General features: G+C 41.4%; 2 protein-coding genes across 7 annotated transcripts; both read left to right on the top strand.

Moving 5' to 3' along the window:
* The first annotated feature begins 533 nt into the window (after positions 1 to 533).
* tcerg1b (transcription elongation regulator 1b (CA150)) lies at positions 534 to 9,658 on the top strand. 6 transcript variants are annotated; one of them, XM_028421920.1, is made up of 21 exons: positions 534 to 602; positions 1,586 to 1,823; positions 2,280 to 2,432; positions 2,634 to 2,913; positions 2,999 to 3,241; positions 4,030 to 4,089; positions 5,062 to 5,262; positions 5,380 to 5,486; positions 5,655 to 5,740; positions 5,840 to 6,000; positions 6,159 to 6,240; positions 6,371 to 6,506; positions 6,629 to 6,718; positions 6,819 to 6,937; positions 7,098 to 7,248; positions 7,409 to 7,573; positions 7,680 to 7,862; positions 8,030 to 8,209; positions 8,308 to 8,391; positions 8,576 to 8,676; positions 8,900 to 9,658. In XM_028421920.1, exons 1-21 carry the CDS (start codon positions 556 to 558, stop codon positions 9,099 to 9,101), a joined length of 3,069 nt encoding a protein of 1,022 aa, XP_028277721.1. In that variant the 5' UTR covers positions 534 to 555; the 3' UTR covers positions 9,102 to 9,658. The 6 variants fall into 6 exon arrangements, with proteins under 6 accessions (XP_028277721.1, XP_028277719.1, XP_028277718.1 ...); XM_028421918.1 differs by having other exon boundaries at positions 8,030 to 8,218; XM_028421917.1 differs by having other exon boundaries at positions 5,652 to 5,740; positions 8,030 to 8,218.
* Positions 9,659 to 9,923: 265 nt separating this feature from the next.
* pcyox1l (prenylcysteine oxidase 1 like) lies at positions 9,924 to 14,040 on the top strand. The gene is made up of 7 exons (XM_028422251.1): positions 9,924 to 10,278; positions 10,448 to 10,654; positions 10,744 to 10,918; positions 11,740 to 11,951; positions 12,293 to 12,433; positions 12,884 to 13,295; positions 13,387 to 14,040. The coding sequence occupies exons 1-7, from the start codon at positions 10,170 to 10,172 to the stop codon at positions 13,634 to 13,636; spliced, it is 1,506 nt and encodes a 501-aa protein (XP_028278052.1). The 5' UTR covers positions 9,924 to 10,169; the 3' UTR covers positions 13,637 to 14,040.
* The last annotated feature ends 2,995 nt before the right edge of the window (positions 14,041 to 17,035 follow it).

Genomic DNA, 17,035 nt, shown 5'->3' with positions numbered 1-17,035 from the left:
TGTAATTTTACAGCAATTAAACCTAAATATTACAATACATTATTGGGTTTTCCTCGAAAATAAAATCGAGTTAGAGTTAGAGTACACGATGACCTGTACTCTAACTATATTACTGTACTCTAAATATTTCAAACATGGTATAATTTACAGGACTCTTCATTTAACGCTGTATTCTTATTATTTAAAGGTAAAATGAGACATAATAATAAAGTGCCAAATAATTTTAACTCTAGGACAGTGGGCCCTTCTTCCAGAAGTGCACAAAGAACAGCTGACACACAAAATACCGGAAATATGCAAAATACCTTTCTTAAACTTACCCTAAGTGTGAAAAAAATGGGACCTCCTTATCATAAACTTCTGAATTGACTGAACAAAGGCATCGGGAAAAATGGCACACCGGGCCAGTGAATGAACATTCGCGAGATAACCTGCATCCAATCAGGGCTCACACAAATCAAACCGCTGTGTGATTGACAGCTGATCTTAGCCAATACGAGAAGTAGACTCCACCTAGGGGCGTTTCCAGGAAGACAGTCGTTACATTTTCCTGTAATGGCGGACCAGACAGACAGCGAGACTCTCGGGTTCAACGACAACAGGTCAGATAATAGTAAATAAAGTGTTTATATGAATACCAGTGGGGCGTTATATTAAACACAAGTCTGCATTTCATATGCAGCTAATACGCGTTGTATTTCTTTTAGCGTTTGTAATAAACTGTGGTTTTACTTTTGAATGTAGCCACGCCAGCTAACTAGCTTCTCGCTAACTAGCTTGTGGTGGCAAGCGGTTTGCATCGTCTACGCTGGTGGCACGCGGTAAACATGGGCAGTCACATTAAACACAGACAGCTGTTTGCCTCTCCTACCGGGCTTCCCAGCCCACCGTCTCATTTGTCTGTGTTAATAGAAGGTTCTGAACATAGGATGCACTTTTTGCACAGCAAATAGCCTGCTAGCTAAGCTATGCTATACTCATTGGTAAGCAACGGCACACCACTAAAGTGCTTTGAATGAACAGGGATTCTGCTAGCCAAGTTAGCAAATGACGTCTTTACATTTTTGATTGAGTTGTGGCTGAACGTATGTTCAGGGGATTGGAGTCACTTCACGAACAGCGCCTTAATTAACATCCAAAAGATACACGACAATGTTTGTCTTCATTAATAATGTATCTTTAAAGCTTATTCAGAACAGCCCCAATAAAACATTATTACACAACCTCGGCTTGATGTGGGTTCACAGAAACGGCAAAAATTACAATATAATGTTGAAACCTGGTAGCTTATTCTATAGCGTCATTCATTGTACAAACTGTCTGGACTATGAATCGGCACTAAATTATGGTATGCAGGTCTGATCTACAAATACTGACGGTGCTGCTTTTGTAGGTGTGTTTGTTGTTTTCCTCTTGGGAGAGATGTGTTAGAGAAGCTGGTAACATCTTAATTACATATGTAATAATTAGGCTTCAATAATGTAAAGGTTTAAAGAAGGTTTAAAAAAATAAAATTTTGGTTGACAATTTAATAGCAAGTTGGCATCATTTTATGTTAATAGTTAAGTGTTGTTCTTCATACTAGAATGGTGCAGCAGGCCGTGCGGTTCCGCGGTCCTGCTCCTGCACCAGCACCTGCGCCCGCCCAGACCCCTGTGCTTCGTGGCCCACCACCACTTCTTAGGCCACCACCACCACCTTTTGGGATGATGAGAGGACCACCGCCACGACCGCCGTTTGCACGTCCACCTTTTGACCCCAACATGCCACCCATCCCACCACCAGGAGGCATGCCGCCACCCATTGGACCTCCCCATCTACAGGTGACTGTGTTCCCATTTGTGTACAACTTGCATTGTCCTTGAATTGTAATGTTGCTTTTGCATTTTAAGCATTTTAAACTATAATTCGATGTTTGCAAATTAGTAAGCAGGAGTTTTAAATTTATTTAATGTTGGCAACATATGGCAACATATCGATTAGACTAGTTTGAATGAAAGGACTGCTTCTGATCAATTTGAAATATGTCATGCTAGGTCTACATTTACAGTGCAACAGTGACTCAAGCTTACATTAAAAAACTGAATAGAATCTATCTTGTTTCCACCACGCCATTGTTTGATTTTGTTTTTAATTTTTCATTGAATAATACAATAGTTATACACTAACTTCCTGTATTAAATTCAGGCAGACTGGTTAGCAAGAAGGTAATTTGGAGCCTCAGGACTCCTTGTCACTATTTAAAGACTAAATGCAAGGATTATTCTTTTTTTTTACAGAGACCACCGTTCCTTCCTCCTCCTATTGGTAATCTGCCACCTCCTCCTGGGATGATATTTCCACCTGGGATGCCCCCTGTTCCTTCATCTGGAAACCCTGCACTCAACCCTGCAGAGGAGATATGGGTAGAGAACAAGACACCAGAGGGAAAGGTACGGTCAAACCATGTATAAGTGCGTGCAGAGGTTTAAACTGGTTAGTCTGTTCTTTTGATTGCATTTCCAAATACAGGAGCGTGTGAAAAACAAATTGAAAAAAAATCTAAACTTCTACAGTCTACAATTTATCATCTCGCTTATTTCATCTGCTTACTATTTTACCTGCCGCTGTCTTTTCTTTTATCTTTTCATTAGACATATTACTACAATGCCAGGACCAGAGAATCTGCGTGGACTAAACCAGATGGTGTAAAGATTATCCAGCAGTCTGAACTCAACCCTCTTCTTGTTGCGGGAGCTGCAGGATCAGGTGTGAGTGCGGGGGCGACTGCAGCTGGCAGCTCAAGCAGTGTTAATACTACCGCCAGCACAGCAGCAGGCTCCCCTACACAGGCCTCATCCACAACCCCCTCCAACGCACTCACATCCAGTCCAGACTCCATCACTACCCCCTCCCCCTCTGTGTCCATTGCAGGTAAACACACACTCTTTTATATGATGTTAAGCATAAACGCATGTATAACACTAACAGTCCTATTTTGTGTTTTTATTCCCAAAAGCCACAGTTGTAGCAGACCTCACCCCTATCCCGACAGTGACCTCAACTGTTGCAGTGTCTCCAGTCACTGTGGTGACTGTTTCCACGGTGCCATCACCTGTTACGGCAGTGCAGACCGTGCCTCTGCTGCCAGCAGCTCTGCCTCACAGTGTGGCCCAGCCCACCGCAGCCATACCTGCCTTCCCCCCTGTCATGGTGCCACCTTTCAGGGTGCCTTTGCCAGGCATGCACATCCCTCTACCAGGTGAAAATGAAGTTATAATAGGAATAACTAGTTCTAAATCTGTCCTACAGTAGCACATGCAATTAGCACATATTTACTGTGTTTTGTTTGCCACAGCTTTTGGGTGTTTCCTTTACGCAACACAATACAAAGACCTCAGCAAGGGGAACTATTTTAGTTGTGTTGGATATAGTGATACTGAATTCTGTTCAAGCTTGCAAAATACTCTCTTAGCAGTGCACACAATGTTCTTGTAGGAACCTGTTATTTTTAGCTGGTACTACCTTGGCTGATTAATGTGATAATATCTTGTGACAACAGAAATTGGCTTTATAATCTCTGTGGAAATATATAGTTGAGGTTTTGATTACCAAAAATGAGGGTAACTCCAGACTCCAGCTGCAGTTCTTAATTTTGTGTAATTTTAATTAAGTGTCACACAAAACCAAGTCAGATAAGGTCACATTGTCTTTTAGAAACAAATTTGGACTGGGAGCTTCCTGGTTGACTTTGAGATTTGTGGTGTTGTTATGCAGACATTCTTGCCTGTCTTTCTACTACACCTGTTAGTTAACCAACTCTAGATAAACCCTAGGTTAGACTTTGATGTAGCATATACACTGTGTGCTTTCCTAATGACTTTAAATACATTAGAGGCATATAAACATTTGAGACTGACAGACTGTGTTCCAAAATTTGGGTGTGTCTTTGTCTGAGTGGGGTCACGCGCAAACTCGTACATCACGGTAGCTGATGTCTAGTGTCCTGCTGTGTTCAACCAGATGCTTGCTTGTCCGTTGTTCTTGCAGGTGTAGCAATGATGCAGATAGTTGGTGCACCCTGTGTAAAGGCAGGCCCCAGCGCCAACGGTAAACACCCTGCCGCTCGCCTCCCAGACCTACAGTAGATGGCATGGTAGTGAATGATGTCTACATGCGTCACATGGTGTATATAATGGGACCCTCAATCAGTGGCATGGTGCTGAATGCTGTGAACATGATCCATTCGGTGTACAGTGGTGAAATCTTTCATTCCACTAGACAGAGAAGATGCAGTATGACTGCCATTATACTCACAGATGGGAAATGAACACTTTGGTGTACCGTGAATTTAAGTGACACATAGTAGTAAAGTTGTCAGTAACAACTTACTTTTAAGATGTGTTTCTAGACAGGTAAAAGAAGTCTTATTAATTCACATGTAACATTGACATATTACATAGCACACTGATGTTAATTGCACTTGTTTGTGTGTTCCGGTAGACACTGTGATGGAAAAACTTTAGTTTAGCAGCACTCAGATCTATGTTTGTTGTTAGAAAAACGCATTTTTGGGCATGTTGATCGTAAACACCTTGAAAAAGAGACCCGTCTTTTTTTTAGTGCAGGTCTATAATGCTAGCTACCCTTGTTTATTTGCGCTTAGAGTTAGGGCTACATGTTGTGGTCATGTGGTTGTCCTCCTGTGTGGCATGGTTATATGTGTGTGGTCACTGCTTTTTGTATGTGGCCTGTGTCTGTTCTCAAATCATTGTTCCTTCCAGGTCTGTAGATAGCCACAATCAAATAGTATCCCACACATTTCTCTGACCTACTCAACTTCATCACTACACAGTACTACACAGAAACTTGTACTCAAAGAAGGAACTGTTTTTTTTTCCTTTTAGTTTTTCTATACTTTTAGTTTGCTAGTATATGTTTTTGATTTTTAGTTAGGAACCAGGATGAAGACATCTTACTTGTTGGTGTATTAACTAAAGGCAGTGTAGTCAGTGTAACTCGGACATTGGGATAACTCTTAGCCAACCATGCTCTGTGTCTTTCTTCTCTGACAAATGACAGGCATGCTTCCTGGTATGGGCCCGCCTTTAGTTTCCATGATGCACCCCCAGCTGGCACTCTCAGCAGGTCCTGCCTCCATTGCTGGATCATTGCAACTCCCTGAGTGGTCAGAGTACAAAACAGCTGATGGGAAAACATACTACTACAACAACCGGACACTGGAGTCCACCTGGGAGAAACCACAGGCTGTTTTGGAGAAAGGTAGGCAATGCTGATGTGATGAGCTATGCTCTGTCAGATTGGATTTTGATAATACAGATCACGTAAGAACACTACTCCTACTAAGTGTGCATGACTTTTCGCTCTCCCTTCCTCTAGAAAGAGAAGCAGAAAAGATCAAGGAGCGCCTGGCGCAAGAGGAAGCAGAGGCCATGGAGATGGAGGATGAGGAGAACAAATTAGAAAACGCTAATAATGACAAGGAGGTGTGTGAATATTAGAATTACCAATTTAAACCAGAAAACTGACATGGAAAAAAGGATAGGACTACTTATAATACATCCATTTGCATTATAATTTTTTTAATTTATTGAGTTTGATAAACTGGAGTAAAGCAAATTGTATTTAATAGTATCTTCTTTTTTGGCAAGGAGCGCAAAGAAGAAGAAATGACAGAGGAGGAGAAAGCAGCTCAGAAAGCCAGGCCCATAGCCACCAACCCCATCCCTGGAACACCATGGTACGCACCCCACATCTGAGCACACACTTAATATCTTCTCCTCATTTCATGGAAATTAAGTTCCTTTTCTTTTTTTTATTCCCTATTCATTTAAATCAGGTGTGTGGTATGGACGGGTGATGATCGCGTCTTCTTCTACAACCCAACAACGAGACTGTCCATGTGGGACCGGCCCGAAGAACTGGTTGGTCGAGCAGATGTTGACAAGCACATCCAGGAGCCACCACACAAGAGAGGTCTGGAGGACAACAAGAAGACAGGTGTGGACAAACTCACTTATATCTAGTCACTCAGAAATTTAAGATATCTGTTTTAGCCCTTTTATTGTTTATACTCGTAAGTGCACAGTGCCAGTACCAGTGGATGTAAACAGGGGTCATAACTGTGTGTATTTTTCTGTTTGTGTGTTTATACTCAGTTATCAGTAAAGAGGAGCCAGAAATAAACATGGCTATTGAAGAGAATCAGGATGAAGAGCCAACCAAAGCCAAAAAGAGGAAGTAAGTCTACTCGTACTGCAAAACACAAGAGGTGCTCCATCTCTTTTAATAAGATAATATTTTTCTCTGTTTTTCTCTGTAATTCTCTTTTCATTTTGCCTTTTAATTTTTTGATCTTTGTGAATCACAGGAAAGAGGATGTGAAAGAGGCAGACTTGGAGAAAGAGGCAGCAATGGAGGCAGAGCTCAGAGCTGCCAGAGAAAGAGCTATAGTGCCACTAGAGGCCAGGATGACCCAATTCAGAGAAATGCTGCTGGAGAGAGGGGTACAGTACATTTGAAGGATGTCATAAACTGTTACTCATTTTATTTCTGCTGGACATAGTGACGAATTAATATTGGGTTTTGTTTTCTTTTTAATGCTATTGTCATCTGTCCCACATTGTAGGTTTCTGCGTTCTCAACCTGGGACAAAGAGCTTCACAAGATTGTGTTTGACCCACGATACCTTCTGCTCAACCCAAAAGAAAGGAAACAGGTTCGGTTCCTCTCCCTTCATAAAGTATTAAGATCTCCCAACGTATTGTGTCAAAGTTTAGAGTTTTCTGATCCTAATCTTGAGATCTCATCTTCATCAGGTATTTGACCAGTATGTGAAGACGCGAGCAGAGGAAGAGAGGAAGGAGAAGAAGAACAAGCTGATGCAGGCCAAAGATGAGTTCAGGAGGATGATGGAGGAGGCAAAGCTCACTCCAAGGTGTGTTTTACATAAAAATCTTTGTTAAAATGATATTCTATACATAATGTAACAGACATTTTTGTATCATTTTACACTTGTGAGATTCATTTGTAACTGTTAATTTTATTATGTGAGATGCTGATGTTGCTTTTTTTGGTTTTGTTTTGTTTTTTTATAGAACAACATTTAGCGAATTTGCCGTGAAGCACGGTAGAGATCCACGATTTAAAACCATAGAAAAGATGAAGGACAGGGAAGCTATCTTTGTTGAATATATGACCGCAATGAGAAAGCGAGAGAAAGAAGACTCCAAATCCAGAGGAGAGAAGGTATCAGTCACTCACTCACTCACACATCATCACACATTATCTCAAGCAAAGAGCATTAGCAGTTGATTGATTCTTAAGTCAGCAAGTTACTGAATTTCATTCATTTTCACAGGCTGTGAGGGGATTTCTAACTAAGGTTGGTGTGTTGGTTTTCTCCCAGGTCAGACAAGATTTTTTCGATCTCTTAAGTGAGCAGCACATAGAGGGAGGCCAGAGGTGGAGCAAGGTGAAAGAAAGGCTAGAGACAGATCCACGATACAAGGCTGTGGAGAGCTCTGCATTAAGAGAGGAACTCTTTAAACAGTTCATGGAAAAGCAAGCCAAGGTGGGTTTCAATTATGTGATTTTTGATTTACTTAAGAGTAACTGTTCATACATGGATAAAAGCATCTGTATCAAACACATAAGAACACCTAACTGTATTCATACAGAGCGTGGACATTGAAAAAGAAAGAGAAATGGAGCGGCAGGCTCGCATTGAGGCCAGTCTCAGAGAGAGGGAGCGGGAGGTGCAGAAGGCCCGATCAGAACAGACCAAAGAGATTGACCGGGAGAGGGAGCAGCACAAGAGGGAGGAGGCCATCCAGCATTTCAAAGCTCTCATGTCTGATATGGTAAGGTGCTCTTTTCTTAGTCCCACATTTCATATTTGAATTTGCATTCAAGTCAGTCAGTTTTTAATGTTTAACAAGGTTTGTTAAATGTAGTGTGAGAGTAAATACTTTTACCCAAAACCTTGATCACACAGAATTTATTTGTTTTTTGTTTATTCACTAATCAGGTCCGGTCTTCGGATGCAACATGGTCAGACACACGTCGTAACCTGCGGAAGGACCATCGCTGGGAATCTGCATCACTGCTGGAGAGAGAGGAGAAGGAGAAGCTGTTTAACGAACACGTAGAAGCTCTAGCTAAGAAGAAGAAAGAACATTTCAGGCAGCTACTAGACGAGACCAGCATGGTGAGAAATGTAAACAAAAACTTAAATCTAAAAAAAATGAACAATATCCTTTGGAAATGTTACCAGTGATTTGTAATTTGTTTTGGTTTCTATTGTAGATCACTCTGACAACCACCTGGAAGGAGGTAAAGAAGGTCATCAAGGAGGATCCTCGCTGTATTAAATTCTCTTCCAGTGACAGAGTAAGACCTTTTACCTTTGTATAATTTTTATGTTCCTACTTTGCCATATGTACAAAAATCCTTGGATTATGTAATATAACTATTCTCACCCATGCTTCTTTTTTCATGCTATGACTGTAAGTACACACTAAACACATCAAATTTGTAGAGTTGTGATGTCTGGTGTGTTCATTTGTCTTTGTAGAAGCGACAGCGGGAGTTTGAAGACTACATCAAGGACAAATACATCACAGCCAAGGCTGACTTCAGAACGCTGCTGAAAGAGACAAAGTTCATCACATACAGGTGTGTCCTCTAACTTTTAGTCCCTGTTTTTAAAATACTGCATTTAATAACTTTGGTTTAAAAAAAATGTAAAATCAAGACTGAACCAGATCTAGACATCTAATCAAGAGACATGAGTTTAGATATGAGCAGCAGCTGTAATATTTTAAAGAGCACTGAGAAGTTCTAAGTATTAGCATCCTGCTTCTGAGTGACTTATGTCTGTCTGTCTCCCTTCCTCCAGGTCAAGAAAGCTGATCCAGGAGTCAGAGCAGCATCTGAAAGATGTGGAGAAGATCCTTCAGAATGACAAGAGGTACCTCGTGTTGGAGTGTGTTCCTGAGGAGCGCAGGAAGCTCATCATGTTTTATATTGAAGACCTAGACCGCCGTGGCCCTCCGCCACCTCCTACCGCCTCTGAGCCCACCCGGCGCTCTACTAAGTGACCAATCACATTACCATCTTGGCCAGCCCTACTCCTCGAGCGCCCTTTGGCCAGAGCATGACCTCCCCTTCAGCATCCCCTGAATCCCGCCCTCCAGGCCCACAGCTGGCCTTGCAGTGTTAATGCTGGGGTTATGTTGCTTAGAGATGTACCATAGAGATGAACAGTTAATGTCTCTGTGTTATGTCAACTCTTAGCCCTAAAATAGCCCTGCATTTAAAACCAACAGCAGGGGACAGAAGTTACCTGATCTCAAGGTGTTCCTGTGACCCTTGACCTCTCACCTCTGACTGCCCACATTAGAGAGAGAGGGGATAGTGATCAGGCTGCTGTCTGAGCAGCAGTGTAAGATAGCTGATGTAAATGAAGTTGTGCGTGAGTGTGTACGTATGTGAGATGTGCGCATGTGTTTGAGGCGTCCTTAAGCCTTACTGCTCCACTGTGCCAGTCATTGTTTCGGCGGCTCAGTGTGAATGTTCGTTGATGCGGAGTGATTTACTCCGATGTCTCAGCAGACTCTGTTGAATGAAATAAAGGCAACTTCCATTGTTTTTTCAACATGCTGTACTGTGTTTTTTAATTAACAACTGACATGTGCCTTATCATTCATCATTTAAATGCTAATGTGACATCCACTGAAACTAGCAGTGATGATAAATAACCTTAATAATAATGACTTTTCGATAAGGAATTGTTTTTTCCTAAAATTAAAGAATTACATGTCACCGAAGGGGTTATTACCTGCCTGGGACCTGCTCTAATCATTCCGATTGGTCGAACATCGCAGCCATTCTGGTCACATGATATTGCCGGAAGTGGATGTAAACGGTCGCGACTGATCAGCATCATCGTCAAACCACCCTTTGTCAGGGGTCCCCAACTCATTCAAAACTTGCTTTTGTTCCGTTTAATTTCATCCGACATGTTATTGATGTTCCAAGAACTCTGACTGTAGCATGAAGACAGGAATTAAGCTAACCTCATGTAATATTAAGCGAGGGTAACGGTCGCCGAAACTGCACTCGCTCGCCTCCTCTCCCGCTCGGTCATCCCTTTCTGTGTTGCCACCATGGGCGTCATTCTGCTCCCTGTTTTCGCCTTCTTGCTGGCAGCCTGGTCGGCTGTTGGAGAACCAGACAGATCTGCTCATGTCGACGGAGCTCCGCCGTCAAAAATAGGCAAGGAAAGAAAGCAGTGTGTGCTCACATGGTATAGCAAGCCACTGAGTTTAGCTAACATTAGCCTGCAGCCTGATGTGGGATGCTGGGTCCTTAAGCATCCAGATATAGTTCAGTAGATTCCTTCTCACTATGATCTTGCTTGACTTTTCTTCTCTGTTCACTTCAGCGGTGGTTGGGGCGGGAATAGGAGGCAGTGCCACGGCCCATTTCCTGAGGCAGCACTTTGGTCCCGAAGTCCAGGTGGACGTGTTCGAGAAGGGTGAGGTCGGAGGCCGTCTTGCCACCGTTACTGTCAATCATAATGACTACGAGTCTGGAGGCTCCATCATTCACTCCCTAAACCTCCACATGCAGGAGTTTGTCAAACAGCTGGGTAAGTTGTGATGTGTGTGTGTCCCCTTCTGGAATCATATTTCTATGCATGCTGTATCTGTGTGCATCATCCTTTGTTGACCCTTAAAGGTTTAAAGTATCGTCGCAGCGTGGCGGGAAAGACAGCAGTTTTTAACGGTGACGAGATGATTCTGGAAGAGACAGACTGGTACCTGCTGGACCTGTTTCGACTGTGGTGGCGCTATGGAATCAGCTTCATACGTCTGCAGATGTGGGTGGAAGAAATTATGGAGAAATTTATGAGGTAAACCAGAAATATAAATTGTTGTTTACTGTCAACACCTGCTTGAGATGCTGTGTGAATAACAGAATGTAGCTGTGAGGTTGTGGGGCAGTTGACAAAATTGTGGATCAAAGTAAAAAAGATAATTGTACAGCTCTCAGTGCATCTATGCAGTCGAACTCTTTAATAGTAGAGCAGAAAGTTTGCAGTCAAGCTTCTGTGGTATAGAATAAATGCATAACACTGCCTTCCACTGTTGCAGTGGATGAAGACTATTTTGAGATATTTATCATTTCCTGTGCCTCAGGTTTTTGCAGCCTTAATCATTGCAAAATCTTTGACTCACTCAGTGACTTTGCAAGCATTGGCTCTGCATAAATATAGACAGCCATCTGCCTGGAATTTGCCAATGCAAATAAGACCCACTGTAACGCAATTCCACACCTCCTCATCCTCTTATAACAAAATAATAAAGTATAGTGTGATGGAATTATATTTCAGGTATCATCTTGTGCAAAAACTCAACAATACATCAAATTGTTTTTGCTTTAATAATGTCTCTGCTTGAAATATGAACTAGGTTTAGATTTTCACTTTCTCATTCCTCCGCTTCCTCCACCATTCACCGACATCGCTTTCCTCCCTCAGGAAATGGTTTATCTCTGTATCACTCTTGTCTTTCTTGCGGTCTCTGTCAACAACAGAGAGCCTTATTCTGTCTCTCTGACAGACAGAGGATATATGGTTATTCATGGCAACATTAGTTAGGTTTTAGGGGAAAAAAAACACTGACTGCTATGATTAATTTTGAATCATTTGTTTTGTGTGCATGTACAATAAAGGATCTACAAGTACCAGGCCCATGGCTACGCCTTCAGCTCCGTTGAGGAGCTGTTGGACTCTCTTGGGGGAAGCGGTTTCATCAATATGACCCGGAGACCACTCTCTGATTCTCTGCTGGAGCTGGGTGTGTCTCAGCGCTTCATTGATGAGGTCATTGCACCCGTGATGAGGATCAACTATGGACAGAACGTCAGCATCCCTGCCTTTGTAGGTCAGCTGGATGATGGTGATAACGGAAAAGGGGTGATGAATAGGAAAGAGACCAGACAGGCGGTAGAGAATTTAGGGGCCTGTTATGAGCTGAATATCTACGTTCCTGCTGATGTAGGTCAGGAGAGAGGAAGGAAAAGAAACGAAGTACATGAGACGAGGATGGGAGGAGCTGGGATTCGAGAATAGAAAAGAGGAAAGCAAGGTGAGAGGAGGGGGTGGCCTATGGGAGCGAGAGAACAGGAAAGTGTGTGGGCAGCTGATAATTGGTTTATAGCACTTGGCACTGTCTTTTATGAGTGACTGTGTGTGTGTCTGTGTGCATGTCTGTGTGTGTTTCAGGCGCTGTTTCTTTAGCGGGTGCCCAGAACAACCTGTGGGCGGTGGAAGGAGGGAACAAGCTAGTGTGTTCTGGCCTTCTGAAAATGGCCAATGCTAACCTGCTGCAGGGGCAAGTCAACTCCATCTCCCCCATCCACTCAGGTACTCCACCCTAAAATGGATCCTGTAAGAAAATCATTCAGTTATATTGTGTGTGTGTGCATGCTAGTATAATAGCCTATAGTATAATATCTTCCTCCTCAAATTTTACCTGGTAAAAAAAAATCAGTCCCCTGTAATATTTATTCCCTACAAATAACAAATTACCACTGTTGTCCTGAAAAAATGCATTATTGATTTTATGATGCCTTAGTGCCTTTAAGCTTCTCTTCATGCTGTATTTACACACTGTACACTTCCGTATTCTTTAGAAGCCCCCCTGCCTTTATGACTTCCATCAGGCTCAGAGCTTTCAATCCTTTGCATCTCAAATGCTCTCACCCACAAAAACAATCTGTATGATTGACTCTCTTCCTATATCTCATTCAGTCAAGCTCTTGAGCCTGCATGTATTGATCTGTTGTATTCATTATATTATATTTTATTATATAGGAGAGGTGCTCCAATATCAGCTGAACTTCACCACAGCATCAGGGACTGGTTTAGAGGTGTATGATATTGTAGTGTTGGCGACACCACTCCAGGCCAGTGTCAGGTCTGGAGTCCAGTTCGAGGGATTCACACCACCCTTTGACCAGCTGCCGGGCAACTATCACAGCACTGTAGCAACCATTGTCCACGGCTACCTCAACACCTCCTTCTTTGGTTTTCCGGACCCGCGTCTTTTCCCCTTCGCCAGTGTCCTGACAACCGAGACACCCGATCTGTTCTTCAACAGCGTGGCTAGCGTTTGTCCTGTTAACATCTCAACAGGCTTCCGGCGTAAGCAGCCGCAGGAGGCTGGAGTCTACAAAGTGTTCTCACCACAACTGCTGGACAAGCCTCAGCTCAAAACCCTGTTCAGGTCAGCTATTTCTTTCCTGGTAAAGGATTCTGTCAAAGTAAAAAAAAAATCTCAGAAAATTTTTCTTCTTTAATGTCCCTTTTAATTTTAGGTCGTACTACTCAGTGCAGGTGACAGAGTGGCAAGCCTACCCCCAGTATGGCAGCAGCCAGGGACTGCCACCTGTTGAGCTTCACCCCAATCTATACTACCTAAATGGCATCGAGTGGGCTGGCAGTGCCATGGAGATGAGCTCGGTAGCTGCCAAGAACATCGCCCTGCTGGCCTACCACCGGTGGAACAGGCAGACAGACATGGTGGACCAGAAAGACCTGATGCACAGGATCAAAACTGAGCTATGACCTCACCATCTAAAAGCCAAGAAACTCAGCAATGATACACATTAAAATTGTGTATTGGAGGAAGCACTGAAAGGCTTGGTGGGTAAAGTTCTGTTCATTCTTTTTGGGTGCATTGACATCTCTACTTGGACGTGTTAATACTGGGTGCTAACAGGGCCTCATCACACCATTAAAAATGAATGTACCGTAGTCTGACACAACTATTTGGGTTCACTCCTCTGTGCCAGTGGCTTTGCAGATAAATGAGACATGTTGGCCAGGACTAATTGGCGGTTCTCATCTAAATTTTTTGCAGCAGGAACCTATTCATTGCCAAGAAGTAAAAAAAAAAAAAGCAACTAGCATGTGCATATACTTATATAAGTTCCTGTGCATGAACAATATTTAATAAAAATGGTAATTAGGTAGCAGGACAAAGTAGCTGGAACTGCTCTGCGTAAATAAATGATCCAGAAAGAAGTCCAAGCTGACACAAAAAAGCAGCTCTCAGCATTAAATCAGCGCGGTCACCGATTTAACTTTCAGACCCATAAACTGGCACTCAGTCTGGTTGAAATTGCTGCCATTGTCTGCAAAATGTTAATGGACTTGCCTTTGGCATCAACCAGATTTCATAAAAGGAATCTCAGTAGGATTTTTATAAATTAATGAAATAATTACTCAGTGACTCATGGTAGTGTCCACTGGTGCTATGCTCCATTGCCCCTTTCATCAGACTATTTCATTATCTGCTCTTCCTGCTGCTTTTGTTGCATAATCCAGCGGAAAGAATTTTTTCAGGGAATGGAGCCAACCAGCTTTCACACTGGACTGAAACACAGCAGAAAACAGAGCTGCTGCTGCTGCTGTTGCTGGTGGTGATGACACTTCCTTTCTCTCAAGCCTTAAAAGCCTTGTTGAGACCCCACTTTTGTGAATCTTATTAATTGCATAGGAAGGTGGATGGTGTTACAGAAAGTCATGAAACTACTGTTTGTCTATAAGACTTTTCAAATGACCTTGCTTTGTTAAAATATGGCTGTGAATTTGATTAAATTGATGAACAATATATAATAAAAATGGTGATTATGTAGCAGGACAAAGTAGCTGGAACTGCTCTGCGTAAATAAATGATCCAGAAAGGAGTCCAAGCTGACACAAAAAAGCAGCTCTCAGCATTAAATCAGCGCGGTCACTGATTTAACTTTCAGACCCATAAACTGGCACTCAGTCTGGTTGAAATTGCTGCCATTGTCTGCAAAATGTTAATGGACTTGCCTTTGTTACCTTGCTTTGTTAAAATATGGCTGTGAATTTGATTAATTTGATTGTGTCATGTGATGAGAAACTGCTGCATCCCTTTAATATGATGTAAGGGTGTTAGAACCTGTGGTGGTGTCAGACAATAGCAGCTAAGCTGAAATGAAGAATGCTTGTGTTAAGTTCTGAACAGCTTAGGTTTCAGATGTTTTTGTTGAATTGGACATTAAAATATCCATAAAACAAGTTATCTATAAAGTCATCATTATGCTCTATAAACCACAGAATACAGCCATCATAAGGAGATTTAGGTCATTATTTTTATAAAAACAAGCTCTTTTTCACTGTCAAGTGTCACACAATCAAGTTCATTCATAGAATGATGGTGATGCAGGAGACACAGCTGTTTTATTCTTTTGGATGTACAAGGCCGATCCTGCTCATTAAATGTTTAGTGACATGACGGTTGGTCAGCTGTTTGTGAGGCCACTCTACCAACAGGTATAAATTCAAAGCCCTCAGCAGAACAATAAATTTGGTTAAAGTGTTGTGGTCTGATGTTAGACGGAGGGCAAGAGAGAGGTACAAAAAAGACAGCCGCTTTCCAACATGGAGTGGGTTGTATTATGGTGTCCTTTGCCAATTTAGCCTCAGGAATGGGTAACTTACTACATAAGATAAGAAAAGATAAAACTTTAATAATCCCTAAGGAAATTCTTTTACCAGAGGTATCAAGTTACATTAAATACAATTAAGTACAAGAGTATAAGTGTCAATAAAAATCCAAATCAGAACTATAGTAAGCAGTGTGATTGAGCACTGAGTGTGACTGCATGGCTGTAATATACAGATGGAAGGTGCTACATAAATACAAATATAGACCAGTGGAGGGAATGACATTGAAACATTAAACATTCTTCTAACTTTTGCCAGAATGTCCTGTGACACAAGGAATCTGGTAGAACTGAAAATAATGGACTGGGCCCTCAAAGTCGAGACCTCAACCCCACTGAGCAAATTTAGTCAGAGTTGAAAAATAAACCGGACAGATCAATTGTACAAACAAAGGAAAGCCTTTGACTCGAGCTGCAAAAGATATGGGATAATATTAGAGTGATTCTCAGGAAATGTATTGAAACTAGTCCAGAGAGGTTAATTGGAAAAGTGATAGTTGTTGTGCTCAGAGCGATCATCTGCATGTTTGAATGAACATGAATGAAATGAAATAAAAAAACAGGCAAAAAACATCAGTATTTTCAGATTGTTTAGGTGTTCTAATCATTTTGGCTCCCACTGTACATTATATTACATATATACACAATAATCAATCAAGTATTGTAGCAATAGTTCCTGAATGTTTGATATGTGGTTAAAACAAATGCACACTTCTACTTACAGGCTTTTAAGTAACTTTCAGCTATGTCGACATGTTAACTCCGTTGCTATGATCTCTGTTGCATGTAAAGTATGATATGGTTGAAAGTTCATCAAAAGAGCAATAACAAAACTTTGAGTTGGAAACATTTAGTCAAATGACCATATTACCAAAATGATGATGATGTGACTACACAAGATGTCCAGGGCTGTTCATATCTAACCTGCATTGCTGTTTCTGTATAGCACAGCTTTTACCAACATACAGTATTTAATATGTGTGATGCTTATCTTATTATAATGCAACTGTTAAACAATTTGCATTTTTTTTCTGACACCTAATTCAATAAAAGGATTGTATTGTGAATTTTATTTTGTAGAGAAGTGTACTGAAAAGTCTAACAATTTTCCTTTATTCATGCGTTATTTACTTGATCGATTATTGCACACAAGTTGATAAATATTGTAAATGTTAAAATACAATAGTAGTACTTTGGCTGCTTACCTTTAAGAAAACAAAACTCTCCAGCAGAAATTATTTAGTTAGTTACTTAAAAATAATTTCTAATTTTTAGTTTATTTTTGGGATTATAATAAAATAACAAAATGTTATTTCTGTAAATGCCCATATATATATATAACTTTTTGACCATTTTTTTGACACGATAATCCTCTTTGGGTAGGGGGGGGGGTAAGTATTTTAATTTTAGAAACAACATGAAGAACACTTTCCATCAGGGTCAAGGAAAATATCTGATGATGGTATTCACGACAAAATCAAAAACA

This window comes from Parambassis ranga, chromosome 14 (assembly GCF_900634625.1).
Source record: "Parambassis ranga chromosome 14, fParRan2.1, whole genome shotgun sequence".
NCBI lineage: Eukaryota > Metazoa > Chordata > Actinopteri > Ambassidae > Parambassis > Parambassis ranga.
The sequence above is the reverse complement of the archived record's forward strand: the minus strand, read 5'-3'. Positions and strand labels throughout refer to the sequence as shown.